General features: G+C 32.6%; 1 protein-coding gene across 3 annotated transcripts in view; it reads left to right on the plus strand.

Moving 5' to 3' along the window:
- LOC127720374 (uncharacterized) overlaps positions 1 to 20654 on the plus strand; it is a 105097-nt gene that overhangs the window by 70759 nt on the left and 13684 nt on the right. For all 3 annotated transcript variants that reach the window (XM_052226950.1, XM_052226949.1, XM_052226951.1), the window contains exons 27-33: positions 345 to 624; positions 5721 to 5806; positions 10323 to 10371; positions 10683 to 10814; positions 11947 to 12192; positions 17674 to 17848; positions 19597 to 19756. In XM_052226950.1, the coding sequence (XP_052082910.1) occupies positions 345 to 624; positions 5721 to 5806; positions 10323 to 10371; positions 10683 to 10814; positions 11947 to 12192; positions 17674 to 17848; positions 19597 to 19756 (1128 nt within the window). The remainder of the gene's footprint in view (positions 1 to 344; positions 625 to 5720; positions 5807 to 10322; positions 10372 to 10682; positions 10815 to 11946; positions 12193 to 17673; positions 17849 to 19596; positions 19757 to 20654) is intronic.

Below are 20654 nucleotides of genomic sequence, written 5' to 3' on the forward strand. Positions count from 1 at the left end.
AAAGAAGTCTGTTAATGTTTGTTATGACTGCTGAAATGAATTTTAAAGACCGACATTGTTCAACTTTTATTGTAGATTATAATGTGTCCTTAAATTTTTGTATTATGATATTCCCCAGTTGGTTTGGTTACACATCTAGCTCATTTCAGATATATCAGCTGTTAAAAGTTTGTATCGATTTAGCATTTCCAAATATTTTTGCTTTGAACATCACAGACGGGAGATTTGTTTTATTTGTTTTTCAAAATGCTGAACTGGTTTAGTAAAATTAGTACCATTATTGTCATATAAAAGACTTTCCGAAAACAATTCCAGTTTTCTGTAAGCATTACATAATTTTGTAGCGCATTTACCCAGAGAGCTATTAAGATAACAAGCTGCATCGGCGATGCTGACAAAAAAAGGAAGGAGACCTCTACAAAACGAAAAGAAATCAAACGGCAGGATGATGCACATGAACAAGAATTGGGTGAATATATTAATCATGCTGGAAGGCTATTGTTGAATCATGGGTATATAGAGGATGCCATAAAAACTCAAAATAAGACTTATCTTGACAACACCTCAGTGAAAGACATCTTAAATGAAATGTGGTACGGTACAGAGAAGTTAGATTCCCGAACGGTAATTTAAAGATATATTCATTTTTTACACATTAATCGTTTTTAAGGAAATTTATCTGAAACTCAAAGATTTGAAAGCCACGTGTGAACCCTTTGATACTGTCACGAAAAGGTTTCTCGCACAAACTATTTATGAGTTCAGAAAATGTCTTGTGCGTGGAATAGACAAAACACTAAAACGTAGAAGTTTTTGTTTGTCACAATGCACATTAAATGTGATTTCGATTGAAAAAATTAATTGAAAATATTGTTTATTTGTTTCCATAAAAATCGCATCTATACAAGTGTTTCCTTTGAGTCTGGGTGCCATTGTCATTCAAAGAAATTTATGCTAAACAAACCTAAAATTTCCTTTCATACTTTTAAACAATGCCTTATTGATTTCGTAACTTAAACCAGTCTTACCAGTTTAAATCTAATCCAAAGAGTTTCTAGTTGATCATAGAAGAACTTTAGAACAATTTTAAAACACCTTGTTATTTGGAAAACGAAATGGGTTTGCCAACAAACTGACGCTGTGCTGATCTAAATTAAAAGTCCACAATTCAACTGGAGTAACGTTGGTCAGGTTTTACAAGGCCCAAAAGGAATCAATTAAACCAATAGTTTCAAACGGTGAAGTTGAAATCATCCCTTTCTAAATTTTACAGACGCCATCACAAGTTGGTTGACTGTTAGGGAATATTCGTTTTACAGATGACAACGGTATGTTCCCATTGTCGTAACTACGATCCCGACCCCTTTCCCGATTGTGACATGGTTTGTACTAACATAAGCAACATGACGGGTGCCACATGTGGAGCAGGATCTTCCGACCCTTCCCGAGCACCTTAGACGAGAAATGTCTGTACAAAGTCAGGAATATTGCAGTTGTTTTCCCTTTGATCCGTTGGTAGATATAGTCTATTATCTGACATACTGAGTGAAATCATAAGTGTTCTGATGTGACGAATCTAATTGATGTATTTGTCAGATATTTTATTTAAAGTTTGAAAATAGATTTTCCGATAGTAAATACATGATCTTAACAACTCTTTAAAGTCTGAACAATAGATGTTTAAGGTAGATGGGGTGTCTTAGTTATAATCCATAGAATTTTTTAATAATTTGCCTAAATGTAGTTTATATCATGCTTTTTAAAAAAAAATAATAAAAAGAATGGGTCACGGGGATTATTTTCACGCTACAGGTTGCGCAAAATTGACAGATTTTGTATAGATTATGCATGGAAAACCCAATTTTCTGCCATAAAACGAAAACTACACCATAGAATTTTGAGATAAAATATGAGAAGATAGCTCTAATAGCATGCTTTCAGATAAGAAAAAGAAAAAATGGGGTCACGGGACCCGTTTTCTTGCTACATAATAAAATAAGTAAATTCCTAACACATTCTATTGTAAAAGTAACTTTATCTGAATTATCTGCCCTTACATTTGAGTTGCCTCCCCTTATGTGGCAAAGTTGGAAAAAATAGAATCAAACAAAAGTATTCTGTTTTTTTGTAAAATACAACCATAAATATGATATAATATGTCATTTTCTCTATTCAAATGAAAATTCTTACACATGAATTACCTACTACTCTCAAAATTTGCACCTTTTATTAAAGATCTAGACCGATTGATTTCTGGTATTTCAAAATCCAAGATGGAGGAAGACACCCTATCTACCTTAAGTCATTTTCAGTCTTTAAGTCAATTTTCATACTAATATTTTATTGTGATAAATTCAATACTATTCAGACCATTTACTTGTAGTCAGTTTGGATCCATTTAGTCTATGTGCAAAATGTTCAGTAGTTATTGTATTTTGCTAGTGTTTACAAATATTACTGAATTTAAATTTCATGGAATTTTTGGGAAAATATTGACCCTTCGTGAACCTATCCTTTAAATTACTTAGCTTTCCCTTTTAAGATTTTGTAAAACTGGCAATTTTGTTAATAAGTTAGCAAAATTTGTTTTTTCTGAAAAAAAAAATGAGAACTTTGTATAAGCGAAGACTGATTAAATGTCAGCAGTATTCTTTCATTTAAAATTTTAGTGAAAGTCAAACAAGTTATTGCATTTCTATAGATAATAAAAACGTTAAATATTTTTTTTTCAAGTGTTTTGTGAGACTGTCACTGATTTTTTTTTCTCACCTCGCGTCAACAGTAACAATACTATTTTGCTTGTTAACTACTTAAATAGTCTTTGTGGTAACCAAGGAGGAGCACAATTTTTTAGGATTAATCGAGATTTATTTTCGAATCCAGAACGGTAACATATATTTTTTTTCACTATTCGGAAAAAGCGTGACATAAGGCTGTTAATGTTGAAAAATGAGAAAAAAAAGACATTATAAGAACCTCTTGATTTCCACATTTTAAATTTTAAGTATGTAATTTGTAATTTTGAGCATGGCTTACAAAATCAACTAGCAATCTTTTGTTGATTTATTTTCCTATTATGTTTACTTATCGAAGCGTCAAATTGGATCCAATCTTATAAATTTATGACAAAGAATATATCTACTCCAAAATCTTTGCTTACATTTTTAACAATGTGCAAAAAAACTTAATCGAAAAATAGTTACGCCGGATTTGAATCCTTATCTTTCGCATTATGTGGCTTTCTTCCCAGTCGAAACTTATTTCGAATTTAAAAATAGAGGATTTGCCATGCTCATACAAACGATCGTATAAACATCTCTTATGAACAATTTTTAACCGAGGCGTACGGTTGATTAAAGCATGCCTGGATCTACCATCGTTAAATTGAGAACATATTGATCAGAATAATATACAAAAACAGATACCCCATGTACCACTCATTTATACAGTGAAATAGGTTTGTAATTTCAAATATGTCATGGAGTTTTGAAGTTCAAATGGAACCATATAAAATATGCACATTTTAAAATGCAAAAAAAGAAGAATCATCGAACAAACAGCAAATCGGACCAAAAACAACGGGAAAAAAAGCAAAAGTGTCGAACGAAAAGAAAAATAATCGGACAGAAAGCAAACCGGACCGAAAGCAAAAGTGTCGGACAAAAAGCAAAGGTATCAGACAAAACGCAAAACGGACCGAAAGCAACGGACAAAAAGCAAAAGTGTCGGACAAAAAGCTAAATTATCGAAAAAATGCAACACTGGACAAAAAGCAAATTCCGGTTCAAAAGCACCTTATCAAACTTTCTAAAATTGTCCGTTTATAAATTTTAGATATAAAAAAAGTTTTCAACTCCCTCAGGCCAAATTGACCTTAAATAGATTTGACTATTTTAGGTACTTTTTTGTAATATAGGTCTGCAGCTGTTTCGGTTCTTTTTTTTTTTTTTTAACATTCATAAATTCTTTATTGCACTCTTTGCTGTTTTAACAAAATACTTGATGTACAGCATTCCATCAAGTATCCCTGTTTCGGTTCTTATACATCCTTGGCTATCAAATATTTGGCTTTGAGAATTCCTGATGAAGGTAAATCCAGAAAAGCGCTTCGGACGCATGCAATTAATAACATGTTGTTTTTTTTTTCTTTCTTTTTTTACAAAAATGATACCTTTGCGAATCATAAGTCCTTCTTGGCTTTAGTGTACATAATAATGAACAGCAAATCTCTGGACTTAATTTGTTTGTTTTGAATACCTAATCTTCACAATATTCCGTACAAAAACAATTCATTGCCGGCTCATCTGCATGTTCTACAAAAGAATTGTCCATTAGATTGACGAAAATGCTGGACACAGTCAAATAATGTAAATAGATACTCTGTGAAACTCTTTACTTGCGTAGTGGTATTAACCATATTTAAAAAAAAAAACTCTTAAGATCTTCTGGATAATATTAAATCTCGATCTTTCTCTGAAATTAATTTTATCAAAATAATATAAAAATGGTAGAATACGCTATAAAATTTCTGGCTTTGGGATACCATACAACATATTTTGTATAAAGTGAACAAAACGGTAAAACATGCTAGACCGAGGAACAAGTGATCAGTATGCTTGAGGTTCTTACTGAAAATATATTTGTTGAATTTGGAAGTAGACTTTTTCAACAAATTGTCAGAACTTGTATGGGAACGAACTGTGCGCCTCTCCTTGTCAACCGGTTCTTATTTTCCTATGAGTCGGATTTATTGTGCTATAGTAATTTGTTGTGTTCTTGTCTATCATTTTTTTTCTTATTTGCCTTGTCTTTATAGTCTATTCATGCTACTTTGTTTTTCTTATTAAACCTAGTTTTTAGTTTTTATAGCACAATGTTAGCTGTTGTACCCAAATGTTTGACATTTTACCTATTATGGCTGTCATACAAGTGAGGGGATAAGCTAGCTATAAAACCAGGTTTAATCAACTATTTCCTACATAGGGAAATGCCTGTACCAAGTCAGGAATATGACAGTTGTTTTTTCGTTCGTTTGATGTGTCTGAACTTTTGATTTTGCCTTTTTTTCTGGACTTTCCATTTTGAATTTTCCTTGGAGTTCGGTATTGTTTTATTAAATTTTTCGTATTATCAAGTGCTACGGTACAATAAACAGATCGTACTCAACATATTTTATCCGCCGTCTTGATCCAGCAAGAATAAATCCTATGATAAGGCGCTTCGGTAATTTTACAATCGTATTGTTACAAGTTAATCATACAAGTTTGAAGGTCAAATTGTCGCTTTTAAATGGTGATCAGTGATGGAGCGCTTTTTCTTTGTTTTTTTGCATGCGTACTTTTAGGCATGAATTGTTTTACGTCAAGTGTACACATTATTTCAGTATCTATAGTGAATAAATTAAACTAATTTAAACAAGATCTGCAAACATGATAATGTAACTGTTTCTCATTTAAAAATATGTTTACAATTTTGAAGGAAAACAGTTATATGAATGGGAATATGACAGTTGTTATCCATTCGTTTGATGTGTTTAAGCTTTTGACTTTGACATTTGCTTAGGGACTTTCCGTTTAAAATTTTCCTCGGAGTTCTGTTTTGTTGTTAGTTTAAATTTTTATAAATATAATCAGACTAAATGTGTTTTGAAAGTTAAGTATATATCAAAGATTACAAATATTTCTAATCTTTTACTAATTATTCACTTTTTTTTTTTATAGATTTTAACTTTCATTGCTCTTGCTGCAGTGCACATTATTATGTTGCCTTTATTATTGATCAACATGGAGACTCGTCCGTTGCTTTGGTAAGTATTTGTTTTTTTTGTATATAAGTTGTTGTGTCTTTATTTTTCTTTCTTTTTTTTATTAAATATAAAGATGTGGTACGATGGTCAATAACTATCCACCCTAGACCAAATAACAAAAAACGATGTCAACTATTGATCAACTATTGGTCATCGGACTGCTTTCGACAATGATCAGAACCTTCCCCGTATATTAAGGTATAAAAGCTCCCGACATGATAAAATATTTAACAACCCAAAAGAGATAATCATCGACCGAGAATTATCATATAAATGCGCATGATGCAATGCATTTAAAACTGATATGAAAGACATCAACCAATTACAACAATTTAAATACAAGTTCCTCACTTACGCAGGGCACACACTACATTTTTGTGTAAATCAGGCGGGATCAAATATGTTAACCAACGAAAAATCGTCACATCAGCTGAAACAGCACAACATAAGAGAAAACGAATAAGGAGTTTTTAGATGTGTGAAACTAAACTATGTAAATATAAGACAGAACAGTATATATATTGTTATTTATAAAAAAAAAACATATTGCGTGTGAGTTCCATAAGGTTGAGATTATCTATTATTCATCGCAAAAATGTCATCAAGGAAACAGTAAGTATCAAATTTTATTTATAATGTAAAATACTAAAAACAGATCTTTAAGAATTTAAACACTGTGATTCATAACAATACAGGAGCCAGCGTGCCATTAAAAGGATTCATGCTCATAGAAATACTTACAGCCTGTCGATAAACTTCATTGCAAAACGGTAAACTAGTGTCGATCAGAAAATATGTGCAGCATTAATCCGGAAATTATATTTAGCATAATAACCTTATTTGATACAGAAAAAAAGCTTTATATGAGATGCAGAACAAATACTTGTAATCAGATTTGTCCAAAGATAGTTCATTGCAAAACGATCAACTAGTGTCGATCAGAAAATATGTGCAGCATTAATCCGGAAACACTAAATAGCTCAGTCTTGTTGGTGTCGTCTCTCATAAAGCTTCGCAAATTTTGTTTTTTACTTTATCAGTCAGTCTGGGTCTAATACCTATCCCTCGCTTGGATCGTGTTTCAGTAATTCAACTAGAGGACCAGTTTACCCCAAACACAATATATGTTCTTTGGTATGTTCAACTATATGTTTGTACATTTGGGACTTTTTCTCGTGCTGCATATTCCTATAACGTATTCGATACCCTTGGGGACAAGGCATTGATTGAAGCAAATTTGTCCGTATAGATGAAACCAGCTTCAGGCTTAGTATCAGAATGAGTAAAGTGAGTCTCCAATATTGTCGCAATCTGTAATTTCTGACAATTGTTGAGATTACCGTTATCACTCGGTGCAGCGAGAGAGGACTGCTTATTATGCCCCAAAAAATCCATCAGGTCAAATTATACAGACTGGGAAGATATGAAAAGCGTACAAAACAGACGACAATCATCCTCTTAGTGTTTTCCTTTAAATCCCGTGCCAGTTCTGGTTTTTGTCGGACGAAATCTGCCTTGTTCTTCCTGATTGGCTTATAAAATGAACATTCATCTGTATCCAACCATTTGAGCGGCACTAGGATGTGCAACACTTTTTGTATCTAGTGTAAAACGGTCATCGGCCTTTTCCATAAATGGATTGCCATATCTTTCATTACAGTATACAGCTTCGGTACTTATCGAGGAAAGTTTGTTTTGTGTATGTTCTGTCTGCTCATGATGGCATTTACTTTCATTGACATCTTAGGCTTCAGATGTCGATTCATAATGAGTAACCAAGTGACTGACTTCAGGTCTGGATACCATCGTCGTAGAGCAGATGGGTCTTCCGTCACATAAATGGCACCACCATCACCTTTATCAACAGTATTCGCTTGGACATGTGCTTGGTAAATAGCAAACGCTTAAAAAATTCACGGTTAAATTTGTGATCAACAAATTTTCCGTTATGTAATTCTGCAGCCAGCTGAGGCTGTGTATGGTCAATTAACATCATGTCTCTTAGATGAATGGGAACCCATCGTGCATAATTTACATTTTTTGTTGGCAAAAAAGATTGTAACAACTCGCATACTGATGGTATAGATAAAAGTTTGAATCTCGAAATGATCGGACAATGGACAAAATTGTTAATTCTATAACCAACACCAGATTCCAGAATTGAAATTGTAGACTTCCAGTTTTGCGTCGTTCACATCAGTCTGCGATACTTATCAAATCCTGTGTGTGTTCACTGGTGTCTGAGTCTTACCAATAAAACCTGTAGGCTTCTTTAAGTAGCTTCTCGAGTGTGCTAACTGTAACCTGATGCTGTGTCCCAGTGACACTTGAAGTTGAAAAAATGGGTTTTGTTGTCTCCGAGCAAGCGATCCCTGCTCAACAAAGGCTCCTGTCCATCCACTATTTTGGAGGAGGTTGACAATGGACTTTAATGCTGCCATTGCCATATGCAGACCAAAAAACACAATGACAAACTTGTTTCCGCAATACCTTTCGGACCAAGGTCCCTGTATCCTTTTGGCTAATGCGTAGATTGGCTGATCAGCAGCAACAGCAGGAGTCTGAAATAGATTCAGTTTTGCAACCGTGTCTTTAATCTAATGTATGACATGCCGTATTGTCGCTGCTGAACGGGTTTGGTCATGGATGAGAGTAAACAGCGATGTTGTACTTCTATCAAATACTGGACCTCTTTTATTGGAGGCATGGTGCGCCGATCATGTAATGTTATCGACTTCATCAGATGCCTCTATTCGGCTAATTTTCTCAGTCCATTCATGCTCAACTGTTAAAATAATTATGCATTCAAATGGTAAATTGACCTCGGATGGAGTTGGATTTCATTTCGTGAAGAAAGCAGGTACATAATTTATTTTAGTCTGTGATGCGTGATTTTTTTTATTATTAATCATTTTTGGCTTTTAACTAGCTTTCAGTAACTGGATTTTACCTGTAGGTACAATTTCTTATGCATATTTGATATTCAAGGTTTACATATTTTGTGTTATATCTCGTCTAACTATTTTTAATATGTACCACCTTTGATAAGTATTTAGTATGACATTTTTACTTTTGTACTCGTACTATGAAAAACATATTAATTTATTTTGTACAAAAATATTATATTTAAATTTACGTTATTATATTTGACGTTATTTTGTCACAGGTTAGAGTTGTCTGAGTGACATTGTTGTTCAACCCCCTTTTTGTTTTTATTAATATGTTATTTATATTGTGTCATAGATCCAATTTATTTATCAGTGTATTTTTACTTGTTTTCGTTAATACATGTATGTCTTTTTGATCGAGATAAGCCATTTCAATTGATATTTTATAGTGTGTCTTTCTACGTGTAATGTTACACTACTGTTTCAGGTTAAGGTGAAGGTTGGCGCTTGTTAAAACGTTTGTTTGCACCTGTTTTAAGCCCGGAGACTGTGGTTGACGTTTGTTGATGCGGTTCATAAGTGTTTCTCGTTTGTAGTTTTTTATATAGGTTAGACCGTTGGTTTTCCTGTTTGAATTGTTATACACTAGTCATTTCTGGGCCCTTTATAGCTTGCTTTTCGGTGTAAGCCAAGGATCCGTGTTGAAGGCCGTACTATGACCTACAATTGTTTTACTTTTTTACACATTGTGACATGGATGGATAGTTGTCTCATTGGCACTCATACCACAACTTCTTATTTCTACATATTGGTGAAAGAATCAGGATGTTATCTTGATGTCTCTAATGTGAATGGATCACGCTGTTTCCCTGCATTCTCAGCTGATGAAAGCTGGACGAGTGAAATGTTTGTTCAATGGAAAGAAGTTGTTGCTGTCGTTGCAGTCGGAATAAGGTCTATGTTGTACGTAGCAGCTGTGGTAAACAACCTTTTTCTCATGACTTTCGGACAACAAATCCGTCCTCCATTTATTTACTTACTGCTGCATCTCCTAGTCATGTCAAATTGGCTGACACTTCAAGCACCCGATCATATGGAATACTTAGGCCTTGTTTTTTGCAGCATTTCTACAAGGAATATTCTTCGAGTTTGGCATAGACATACATTCCGGAAAAACACAGCGAATTGGTTTTAGCGGTCTTTTAAATGCCTGTGAATTGCTTCTGTCTGCGTACTTAGCATATTAATCATATGGTAGAAGCTGAGCCATTGATTGCTTAGTCATGCACACAAACCGAAAAAGTGTGGACGGAATTACACTTTCAAAACATCATTCACGAAATGTTCCTGTCAAATCAGGATTGGCGGTCATCTTGAAAATGGCAACCATTTAGAAAAAAAAAGATGACTAACGGGTTATTTCAAATAAGTTTCTTAATGGGGATCAATGCAAACTTAAATGCTTGTACAATAAACTGAACGATTTTTCTAAATATTGACGAATTCTGCAGCTACAATCACCAGTGCATTTGTAAAAAGTACCGACATCCAAGTAAATTAAAAAAGGGGAAGCTACTGTTATTTCGTTTAAAGCCATATAAGATGAAATTGTTTTTCAATTATTTCAGGTTTTACAAGAAGTATAAGCTGCCTTTCATGAAAGTATTCACAAATATGGTAAGACAGTTTATATTTTCAATTATAAATCAAATCTCACCATCCTCATATATTTGATATATCAGGATTTTGATCTAGGAAATTTAAGACTTGTTATGTTTAATTGACACTACCATAGACAACCATGTGATGTTTCAATTTTTTTTTATTAATAATGGATTATTATGGCTATAAAAAGTCAAACGTACTATTAATGAAAGAAAACTATATTTCTCTTTTAATGTGATTATAAGCCAGGTATGGATTTGAATATTCAACATGCAAAGTTATAAGACTAAGAACATATACCTAGCAGTCTGTTTATTTAACAGCTTGGCTTCTTAGCTCTTCTTACTGCATATGCATACATGCTGTTGTTTGACTATAGTGATGAAGGAATTACAAACACGGACTGTTTCATAATTGTATGGATGGCAAGCTTTTTTGTGGATGAAAACAAGCAGGTAAATATCATAAGTCTATTTTATCATGTTTACATTTCACCTGAGATACATAACTTTCCTTTGTTTGATTAGTCAAACGTTGTAGGAAAGCAAAACAAAAACAAAACATGATATACAGTTCAGTGTCGCAGGGTTAGATCTTGGAGTTAGTGTTCACTGATTTCTGAAGTTTTTATTTGTTAATTTGTTAATTAAAAATGTAATTAAATTACATCTTCTTCTACTTATATAGTCAAATATATATCTATATGAAACTTGACATCATTGGAAATATGTCAAAATATATTGATGTTTTTCATGCCAAAATAAGTTCGACAATTTTTTACCATAGACAGATAACGTACGAAAGACTTTATTTATGAGAAAGAAAAAAAAACGTACAGTATGCTATAAAAAGGCCATACCGTAACAGATTGTAAAAAAACAATTTATAAGAGAAAATAAAAAATTAACAAATATAAGCAAACAAGTATACGAGACAAGTATTTACGTTCACTCATCACATCACCAAAAAGCACTAACAGATCTTACAGACCTAAGAGTACTCTTAATTACTGAATACGTAATCAAAGCCAATTTCAACTTATATAAAAAAACAAATTTCCCAGACTAATATGTCGATCAGTACACATCCATCAGATTTTGTGTAAAGACTTAATATTCTGAGAAGAAAATTACCTTGTGCAGTGCCAATTGTAAATACCGAAAAGATGTCGTGTTGATAAATTTAACAAAGGATTACAGAAATAATATATAAGTATCTAAAAGGGAGCTGAACATGCTGAAAGAAAATTAAAGTGTACACATCGGCTTTATCAATATGTTCTATATAAGTTTCGTTTTTGATAACATAATGGGAGGAGTATACTTCTACTTGTTATTACATATTTGAACTATAACAGTACTATAAACTTTCAAGATTAAAATTAGAACAAAATATTTAGGATACCAGATTATAGTATCTAGTATTTTTTTTTATAATTGTGTACCTGATATGAACATGCTTATCCCTGTACATGGTGATTTGCAACAATAACAGATTCTGTTCATGTAATAAGGCTGAAAGATGACCAAACTATATGCATTTTTGCCGAATATTATCGCATTGCATATATTTTATATTTCATTTCAGCTCATCGTTGCTATCATTAGAGGAAAATGGAGAATGTATACCAGTGATTGGTGGAATCGATTGGATTGGCTATCGATGGTAGTATATATGTCTGGAATGCTGCTGAAGTTAGATGGAGAATCTCATTTTCAAAACGCCTCAAAAGTGTTATTGGTTGCGGCTTTTATTCTCCTTTCTATACGAATTCTTAATTTGTGTTGCATGTCCTCAATTTTAGGACCAAAGTTAGTCATGATCCGAAGAATGGTTAGCAAAAAATGTGATTATATTTGTTTGTTACTTCAATGGTTTTCTAGATAATATGAAAATCGTCGTTATATGACTAGTATAGTATGATGTTTTCTGATATTCGGGATTTTTTTTTTTTTTTTTTGCATCATCGATTAAGATATCAGATATATATATTTTCCTAATTTTTTATCTATTTAACTTTTTCTGGACTCATAGTTAAGTGTTAAAATTGTAATCAGCGTGTGGTTGTCGATGATCTCAGTAGATGATTGGCTAAGATATCAGTACTCTGGATGAATCGACATTTGCTAGCAAGTGTAACAACTTTACATCTTTTTTTTTAAATTTAGAAATTTGGAAGACACTCGGAGGGGATTTTCGTTTTTAAAGAATGTAAATGTATTTGATAATCACTAGAAAACCCGCTGCTTACGTAGTAACTCGTAGATTAACCATCTCGATTGGATAAATCCGATAATCCGCTGTTACAAATGAGAGAAGATATTTATTATATATATACATGTAATTCCTATTTTGGATTTTTTTTCTTCAAAATTTGAAAACAAGTATTGATATGTATAACGTGTATTGGGGATATTTCCAACAAAACGCATAGAATTATTATCATTACAATGATGTATTAGTCTCATGTAGTGTAATAACATTTAATAGGTATGGTCTTACGAAATCTTTACAAAATGATGTTAATTTTATTGATACAGTATTCAAATTAAAACTTTGATATAATTTGGAAATCTTAGTGTAGGAAGGTCACTTTCGACGTCAATATTGTTATGCCTAAGGGTAGGAGTTAGGAATGGTAGGTTTATTTGTATCATGTTTCATTCTTTACTTGTGTTGCTCAAAGAATTCATTTCTAATTTCACTTTTATTTTCGTGTTCCGATACTCTGAGCTGCACTGTTGTGTATATATTATGAACGAAAGGACTACATGTATGTATATGAACACTTTTTATTTCAGGTATCGCGGCCGTATTATATTGTATTGTATGTATTATATTATTGTTTATGGGAAATATAGTTAGGACAGGGTTTGTTCTCACTGTTTGACCAGAGGGGTACCTTGACATGTTCTCAGCTTTAGTTTGACCTGCATATTGCTTGTCCCGATTTCTCACCTGTTTTATCGATTTACGTCAAGGGTCTTCATTGTAACCAGAGTACGTTTTCACTAAGGGTTATTCTTGATAAGCCCATATCTCCCTTTTTCCCTGGACAGTTGTACATTCCTATTTGTATTTGCGCCATTTTCTATATTATTGCCGTGGGAACTTCCTGTTATAAAGACTAATCAGAATTGACAGAGATGGCCTAGTTTCCAGAACCCCGTATTATGTATATGTGATTTTACAACCAATCACTACGTTAATCTGCCGGACACACTTATCCCTATAGTAACGGACACACTTTTTGTGTCCGCGGACTTCCGGAAGTATAAATACGGCTGTAGCAGACGCTTCTGGCAGTTCACAGCTCACGGAACCTTGACCATTTTAGTTCCACAAACCATATAACCAGAGCTAACCACCTGTGAACCCTTCAACTTCAAACCATTACCAGGTTAATGATAACCTCGATTTTATGTATATATTTATGACCTGACCAAAAAGTTAGATCACAAAAATACTGAATTCCGAGGAAAATTCAAAACGGAAAGTCCCTTATCAAATGGCAAAATCAAAAGCACAAACACATCAAACGAATGGACAACAACTGTCATATTCCTAACTTGGTACAGGCATTTTCGTATGTAGAAAATGGTGGACTAAACCTGGTTTTAAAGCGCTAAACCTCTCACTTGTATGACAGTCGCATCAAATTCCATTATATTGACAACGATGTGTGAACAAAACAAACAGACACAATAGGTATAAATGTCACAAATAGGAGTACAACAGCAACACGAACCCAAGCAAAAACTGGGGGTGATCTCAGGTGCCACGGAAGGGTAAGCAGAGTGACCTAGACAATTTACTACAATACTACAACTTTTCCAATGTTTACGTACGACGATTAACGTCCAAGGGGGGTCCATGTACTGTGTTTTCGCTCTGGGGTATCTATTTATAATGTATATTGATATTTATGACTGATTAAATAGTCATTGTTGAACTTATAACTGTTTTTGTTATATTTTATCTTATTAAGAAAAAGAAACCAGTGTTATTTGCAAGTTATCATTGCAGTTTCACAATTACCAGTGAAATTTATCGAAAGGCCTGCTACCAAGGTTGATCCTGTATCTCGTGTTAAAATAATTAAATATATACACCTAACATCACTGAAGAGACATTAATTGTCGAAATCCGGATATGGTGTACAAAAACCTTTGCACCTTTTGTTTGCGGTATACCATCTTTTCCGCAAGTCTATTGTTTTCTGTTTAGTATTAGATTTATAATTAAGATCCATTTATTACATCGGTGATCCGTTTATTTGGCAATCGCCAATGGCAGTCAGCAAGGTTTAAGAACATTTGTTGTTCGACCTGTTAGTCAAATGCGTTTTGTTAAAATATACTTTTTCACTTTTTTGGTCTTTCGGAAAATGTTGTTTGTGCTGTATTTAGACCCCTTTAACAAGAAATTTGTTTTGCATGCACACGTATAAAAATTGCGGTTTTTATTCAACGCAATCATAGGTTTGAACGTTGTTTTCAATTTAGACTTGTTTATATATTTTCGTTTGGGCTTGTATTATATTTGCCTTCGGGTTTATATGATCCGTTCATCCTATTTTGACTCCTCAAAATTCAAGAGTCTATCCTAAATTGAGGTAAATTGTATGGCTTTTCAAATACCGTTACGATTCCTACCATCACTGAAGAGACATTAATTGTCGAAATCCGGATATGGTGTACAAAAACCTTTGCACCTTTTGTTTGCGGTATACCATCTTTTCCGCAAGTTTATTGTTTTTTGTTTAGTATTAAATTTATAATTAAGATCCATTTATTACATCGGTGATCCGTTTATTTGGCAATCGCCAATGGCAGTCAGCAGGGTTTAAGACATTTGTTGTTCGCCCTGTTAGTCAAATGCATTTTGTTAAAATATACTTTTTCACTTTTTTTGGTCTTTTGGAAAATGTTGTTTCTGCTGTATTTAGACCTCTCTAACAAGAAATTTGTTTTGCATGCACACGTATAAAAATTGCGGTTTTTATCCAACGCAATCATAGGTTTGAACGTTGTTTTCAATTTAGACTTGGTTGTACATATATAAGTATATACACACACAAAATATTAAGTTTCGTAATGCTATACCAGAGATGTCATAAAAGAATGAGCCATATCAAAATTGACATACAACGGCTATTTATGCACATATTTTTTGATAAAAAAAAAAGCCATACCCGTTCTGAAACAGATATTTTACATCGCCATTATATACATGTACATCTTGCAGTTTAATATCTCTTGAAGCAAAGCCTTGCCTCAAATCTATATATTATGATAAAATATCAACATAAAGTTATTTCGATTTTATGGAGTTTTGCTTTGAATGCAAAAGGATTGAAGCTTATCATGCTTATGGCTAATATGTTAGACAAAATTGAAAAACAATAAAATATTTATAAAATGATAATACTTGTTTCTTTCAATGGCTTAAGAATATCCGAATGATGTATTTGATCATGTTGATACATTTATAAAACTTTTTTATACTTTTTGAGTCATACCTTCTTCTTCAATCCATTGAAAGTTATTTTTTTAACCTTTGACTTTTGTCATAGTTTTAAAATAATATTCCAGAGATGTGTCTCAATGGAAATAAATTCAAATTCAAGATTTCAATTTCAGAATAAATATATCAATCTAATATCGGTCCGTTAAAACTTATGGTATATCCCACGTATAAGTGAGTGCTTGCATCTTGAAAATCCGATACATCATGATGGTTTCTAGATTTTAAAACATATTGACGACTTCAAACACAAACTTATGATAAACGTGATGATTTCTACCAACCAAATGTCAACTTCCGATACCCCATGGCCAACTATAACATAAACTCTGCTCCAGCTAGATAGCGTTTACAAATCCCATTAAATACAGAAAGGTCGTGTATTTTCACACTTTACAAACATCATTGGGATGTAACACATATCAAACTGCTCTTACAGTCATGAATAAATAAAGGCAACAGTAGTATACCGCTGTTCGAAATTCATAAATCGATTGAGAAAAACAAATCCGGGTTACAAACTAAAACTGAGGGAAACACATCAAATATAAGAGGAGAACAAAGACACAACAGAAACACTAAAATGCAACACACACAGAAACGAACTATAAGATAACAATAGCCATTTTCCTGACTTGGTACAGGACGTTTTAAGAAAAAATGATGGGTTGAACCTGGTTTTGTGGCTAAACCTCCCGCTTTAATGGCAATGCTAAATATAACACTAAAATGACAACATTACATGACAGGACTACAATACAAATAAATGGAATAACATACAGGACAGAGAAACACACAAATAAACAATACAATAGAACCTTACGACAAGCTAATAGTTATGAAAGGTGCCAGGCCTAAAGCTGAAGAGCATTGATGACCCAAAATTCCAAAAAGTTGTGCCAAGTACGGCTAGGTTATCTGCCTGGTATAAGAAAATATTTAATATTTAGAATAATTCATATTTTTGCAAACAGTAAATTTATAAAATATAAAAATGACCATATAATTGATATACATGTTAACACCGAAGTGGTAACTACAGAATAAAAACGAATACGTAAAACAACCTAGATCAGCACATAAAAACAGCACAGCCGAACAACGCATTGTATGTCAGCCGAATATGTCATTGTTATGAGACAGGGCGACATAAGTTTTACGGTCAGTTTCATAAATTAGGTAACCGATAGGTTGTTTATGTATCTTAACCCTCTACCGACATGTTTTTATGGTTTGAGATTTTATGATACAAGAATAGTCATCAAATGAGTGTGGGTTCGTTTGGTGAGTGATGCATTCATAGCAGGACAAATCCGGTATTGCTACGGTTGGTGTTCATGCAATTCCCTCAGTTTTTGTTTTAACCCTGATTTGTATTTTCTTAGTATATTGATGAAATTGAGCACTATTTAAATACTGTTAACTGTAACTTGACAAGTGGCAGGAATTTTTTCCGTCATAAACTCTATTTGTGAATTGGCTAAAACATATTTCAATTAGGCAGAAAATTTGAATATACTTCTAGTTAATGATTGACCATTTAAGGTCAAATGTTATTTGTATTGAGAATATATAGATAGGAAAAAGACATAGTTATTACTCTTTGAATAGTAAATTCACTGGAGAATCTCCATGAACGAAATGTTAGCTTTTGAATGTTTGCCATTGTTATGCACAACATTTTTTTATTATCAATTACAAAGTGATTATTTTTCCATTAAATATAGCGTAAATCACTTGTATATTTATCTGTTATTAATCACTTCAACGGTTTTTTCTTCATTTCAGTTTCGAGATACCTTTTCCTTCATGATTATTATGACAGTCATTATGATGAGCTACAACATATCTTTTTATGCACTTTTATATCCAAATTCTGAGCTCAGTTGGTTACAGATGGAAAAGATTATAAAGAATGGTTACTGGATGTTATTTGGAGAACTCAATTTAGATGGTGACACACGTAAGAAAAAATAAATAATGTTTAACACTAATCTGTTTTGATGTGTACTGATGGATATTTCAACCTGATATATGAATCCGAATGTTGCCTTTGCACCACAAGCTTACAGTTCCTATGTGTATTTTTCTAGTATGATATTATTTTTTTGTCTTTTTCTTAAATTTGTCTATGCTCTAAGCCGATCGGATGGATAAATTCACTTCCAAACAATTTTTCGAAACTTTTTCAACACATGTTTTACTCGTCACAGTATGTTTATGTCTGTCCTTGTCAAGAGCCAATATTCAGTTGCTGTGGCTGGTTTCTGCTTGTCATATTTTTAGATTACAGTTTGGTTTCATAAATGAGACCGTTGGTATCACTTTTAAAATAGATTCACACTTTTGGTCTCTATAGATATTTCGGGTAAACAAAAAATAACAATTTCCCCTCGAAAAAAGAAAATTGGTATCCACGAAAATAAATGAATCCACAGTATACATGTACGACAATCAGAAATATAGACAAAATTAGAGGTAATGCGAACAAGATCACATAATGATATCCCCACCTCATTGCAAAATTCATAAGGTAGAAAGGGAAACCCCGAAGATCATTCAAACTAATAATACATGATGGAGGTGAACAATGATATTATATATCACTGATTCTAAATACTGTTCATAAAATATGATAAGGGTTTTTGTTTCGGAAGGAAAAAAATACAAATTTGTACCAGAGTGAGCAGATACAACACAGTCAAAAAAAAAAAAGGAAAATTGTGCCACTTAAGCGTGTTTTTTTTTCTCGCTTCAGCTTTTTTTACACTTAAGCTGTTCAAGATAAGAAGAACTAAAGTGCCGAACGAATAGCCGGACAGACGGACAGACCCATAATCATTATAAAACGCCCTCTCTTGAAAGTGGGAACATTATAAAACATTCATCATATTCCTGCCTCTACGCATAAAATATTATTAAAACAATTTTTAAAAGAAAAGAACATAACGCATTTAACAGTTTTCAATACACATAATAATTCGTTTTTATGACAAGAAATTATGTAAAACAAAAATGAATGATGACAAATAGGTCCAAATCATGTTTTATTATGCTTTTAGATCACATACTCATTAAAGATACTAGGCTTATAATTGTGTACGCCATATGCGCGTTCCATCTATACATGCTATATTAGATACATTAGTTGTGCTTGACCAGTTGATTTGCGAAGTCAAATACGAAGTGGTAGAGCTTTAAACAAACAAATGTTGGATAGTTATACCAAATATTACCAAGGCAATCTATACCTGGTGGTATCGAGATTGTAGTGTTGTACATACACATTTGATCATGATTAAAATTAAAGTACCCTACCAACATCTTGATTGTTTAAATGAACTTCTTAGTGGATATTTTGGTTATATTATCATGATTATTACTATTTGAATATTTGCGTTGTGAAATAAATATAAAAAGGATGTGTACAGTCTTCTTATGTTCTATTGAAATTCTTAAAAAAAAAGGACTTATTTATAAAAAAAAAATATATTAGTTTGTCTCGGACCTTTTTAGATTATGTTCGTACGTGCTACATTTTTTTTATATCTGAAAATAATAACAAGATTATCAACAAGATTTGCAATTAAAAGAAAAAAGTAAAACGATACCGAGGGTTAAAAAAAGTGTACTGATGCAGACCAATTGCAAATTTTAATATTTAAAAGTTTCTAAATATAATAATTTGCAAGTTATGCAATTGAATTTCAGTATCTGAACCCGACTGCACTTTCAACAGAACAATTTATGAAAGTGGTGCGGAACAGCGTTGTCCTACAGAGCTTGGTGTCTATCTCACGCCTTACTTAAAAGCAACCTACGGATTGATAGCAGTAATCTTACTGCTTAATCTGCTTATTGCTATGTACAGGTAAAATGCAAGATATATACCTTTAAATTCAAATATTGTGTACACAGTGAGGAATCATGCTGAAGTTGGTTTTTTTTTTATTCAACCCTATCAATATAGTTATAAGATGACGACGTTTGACTGTCAATGAGACAACTATCCACCAGGGACCAAATGATGTGGATGTGAACAAGCCATTTCATTAAGCCAATATTTCAAGTTATTTTCATGCTATGTTGAATGATAATTAATAATTGAAAGGTATGCATTACTAAAATCATATTGGATTTGAGGTATCTATCACTATTTTGACTATCATATATGTTCAATATAATTTGCAGATGAAGGTCCAATTGTATGGTTTTTTATGTCTCTAGCATTTTTTGTAAGGAAATAAAAGATAAATAAAAAAATCAATTTGTCTGACAAGTTCAGAAATATGAAAATCAAAGTGGTTGTTATAATTTGACTGTTAATAAAAATCGAAATTCCATTAAACATCATTAACGTAATATTTTTGAGGCATAATATTCCGTGAATATACGTACGAATGACCGAACGTGTACATTTAAAATAAATAAAGATAAACCAGTACACAAAATATGTTAAAAAAAATAATTTTTAAAAGATGTATGCCTTGCCTTGTACTCTCTCTATTATTATATTATAACTCCGCTTAAAGGGAGATGACGCCTCTTTTTAGAAATAATTGAACATGAATAAGTACCAAAAAAAACTTTCAATAAGAGTAAGAAACGACAAGGAACAAAAATATGTGTATAAAACCTGTTTAATATAGATACACGAAAGAAATAAACCAGATGTAACAACAAAAGTCATTCGGAGGTTACTCTCTGGCCAAAAAGCTGAACAAGGGACGCCTCTGCGTGATAGTCTTTCAATAAAGTAAAATTACAAC

The sequence above is a fragment of the Mytilus californianus genome, unplaced genomic scaffold (genome assembly GCF_021869535.1).
Source record: "Mytilus californianus isolate M0D057914Y unplaced genomic scaffold, xbMytCali1.0.p SCAF_11, whole genome shotgun sequence".
NCBI lineage: Eukaryota > Metazoa > Mollusca > Bivalvia > Mytilida > Mytilidae > Mytilus > Mytilus californianus.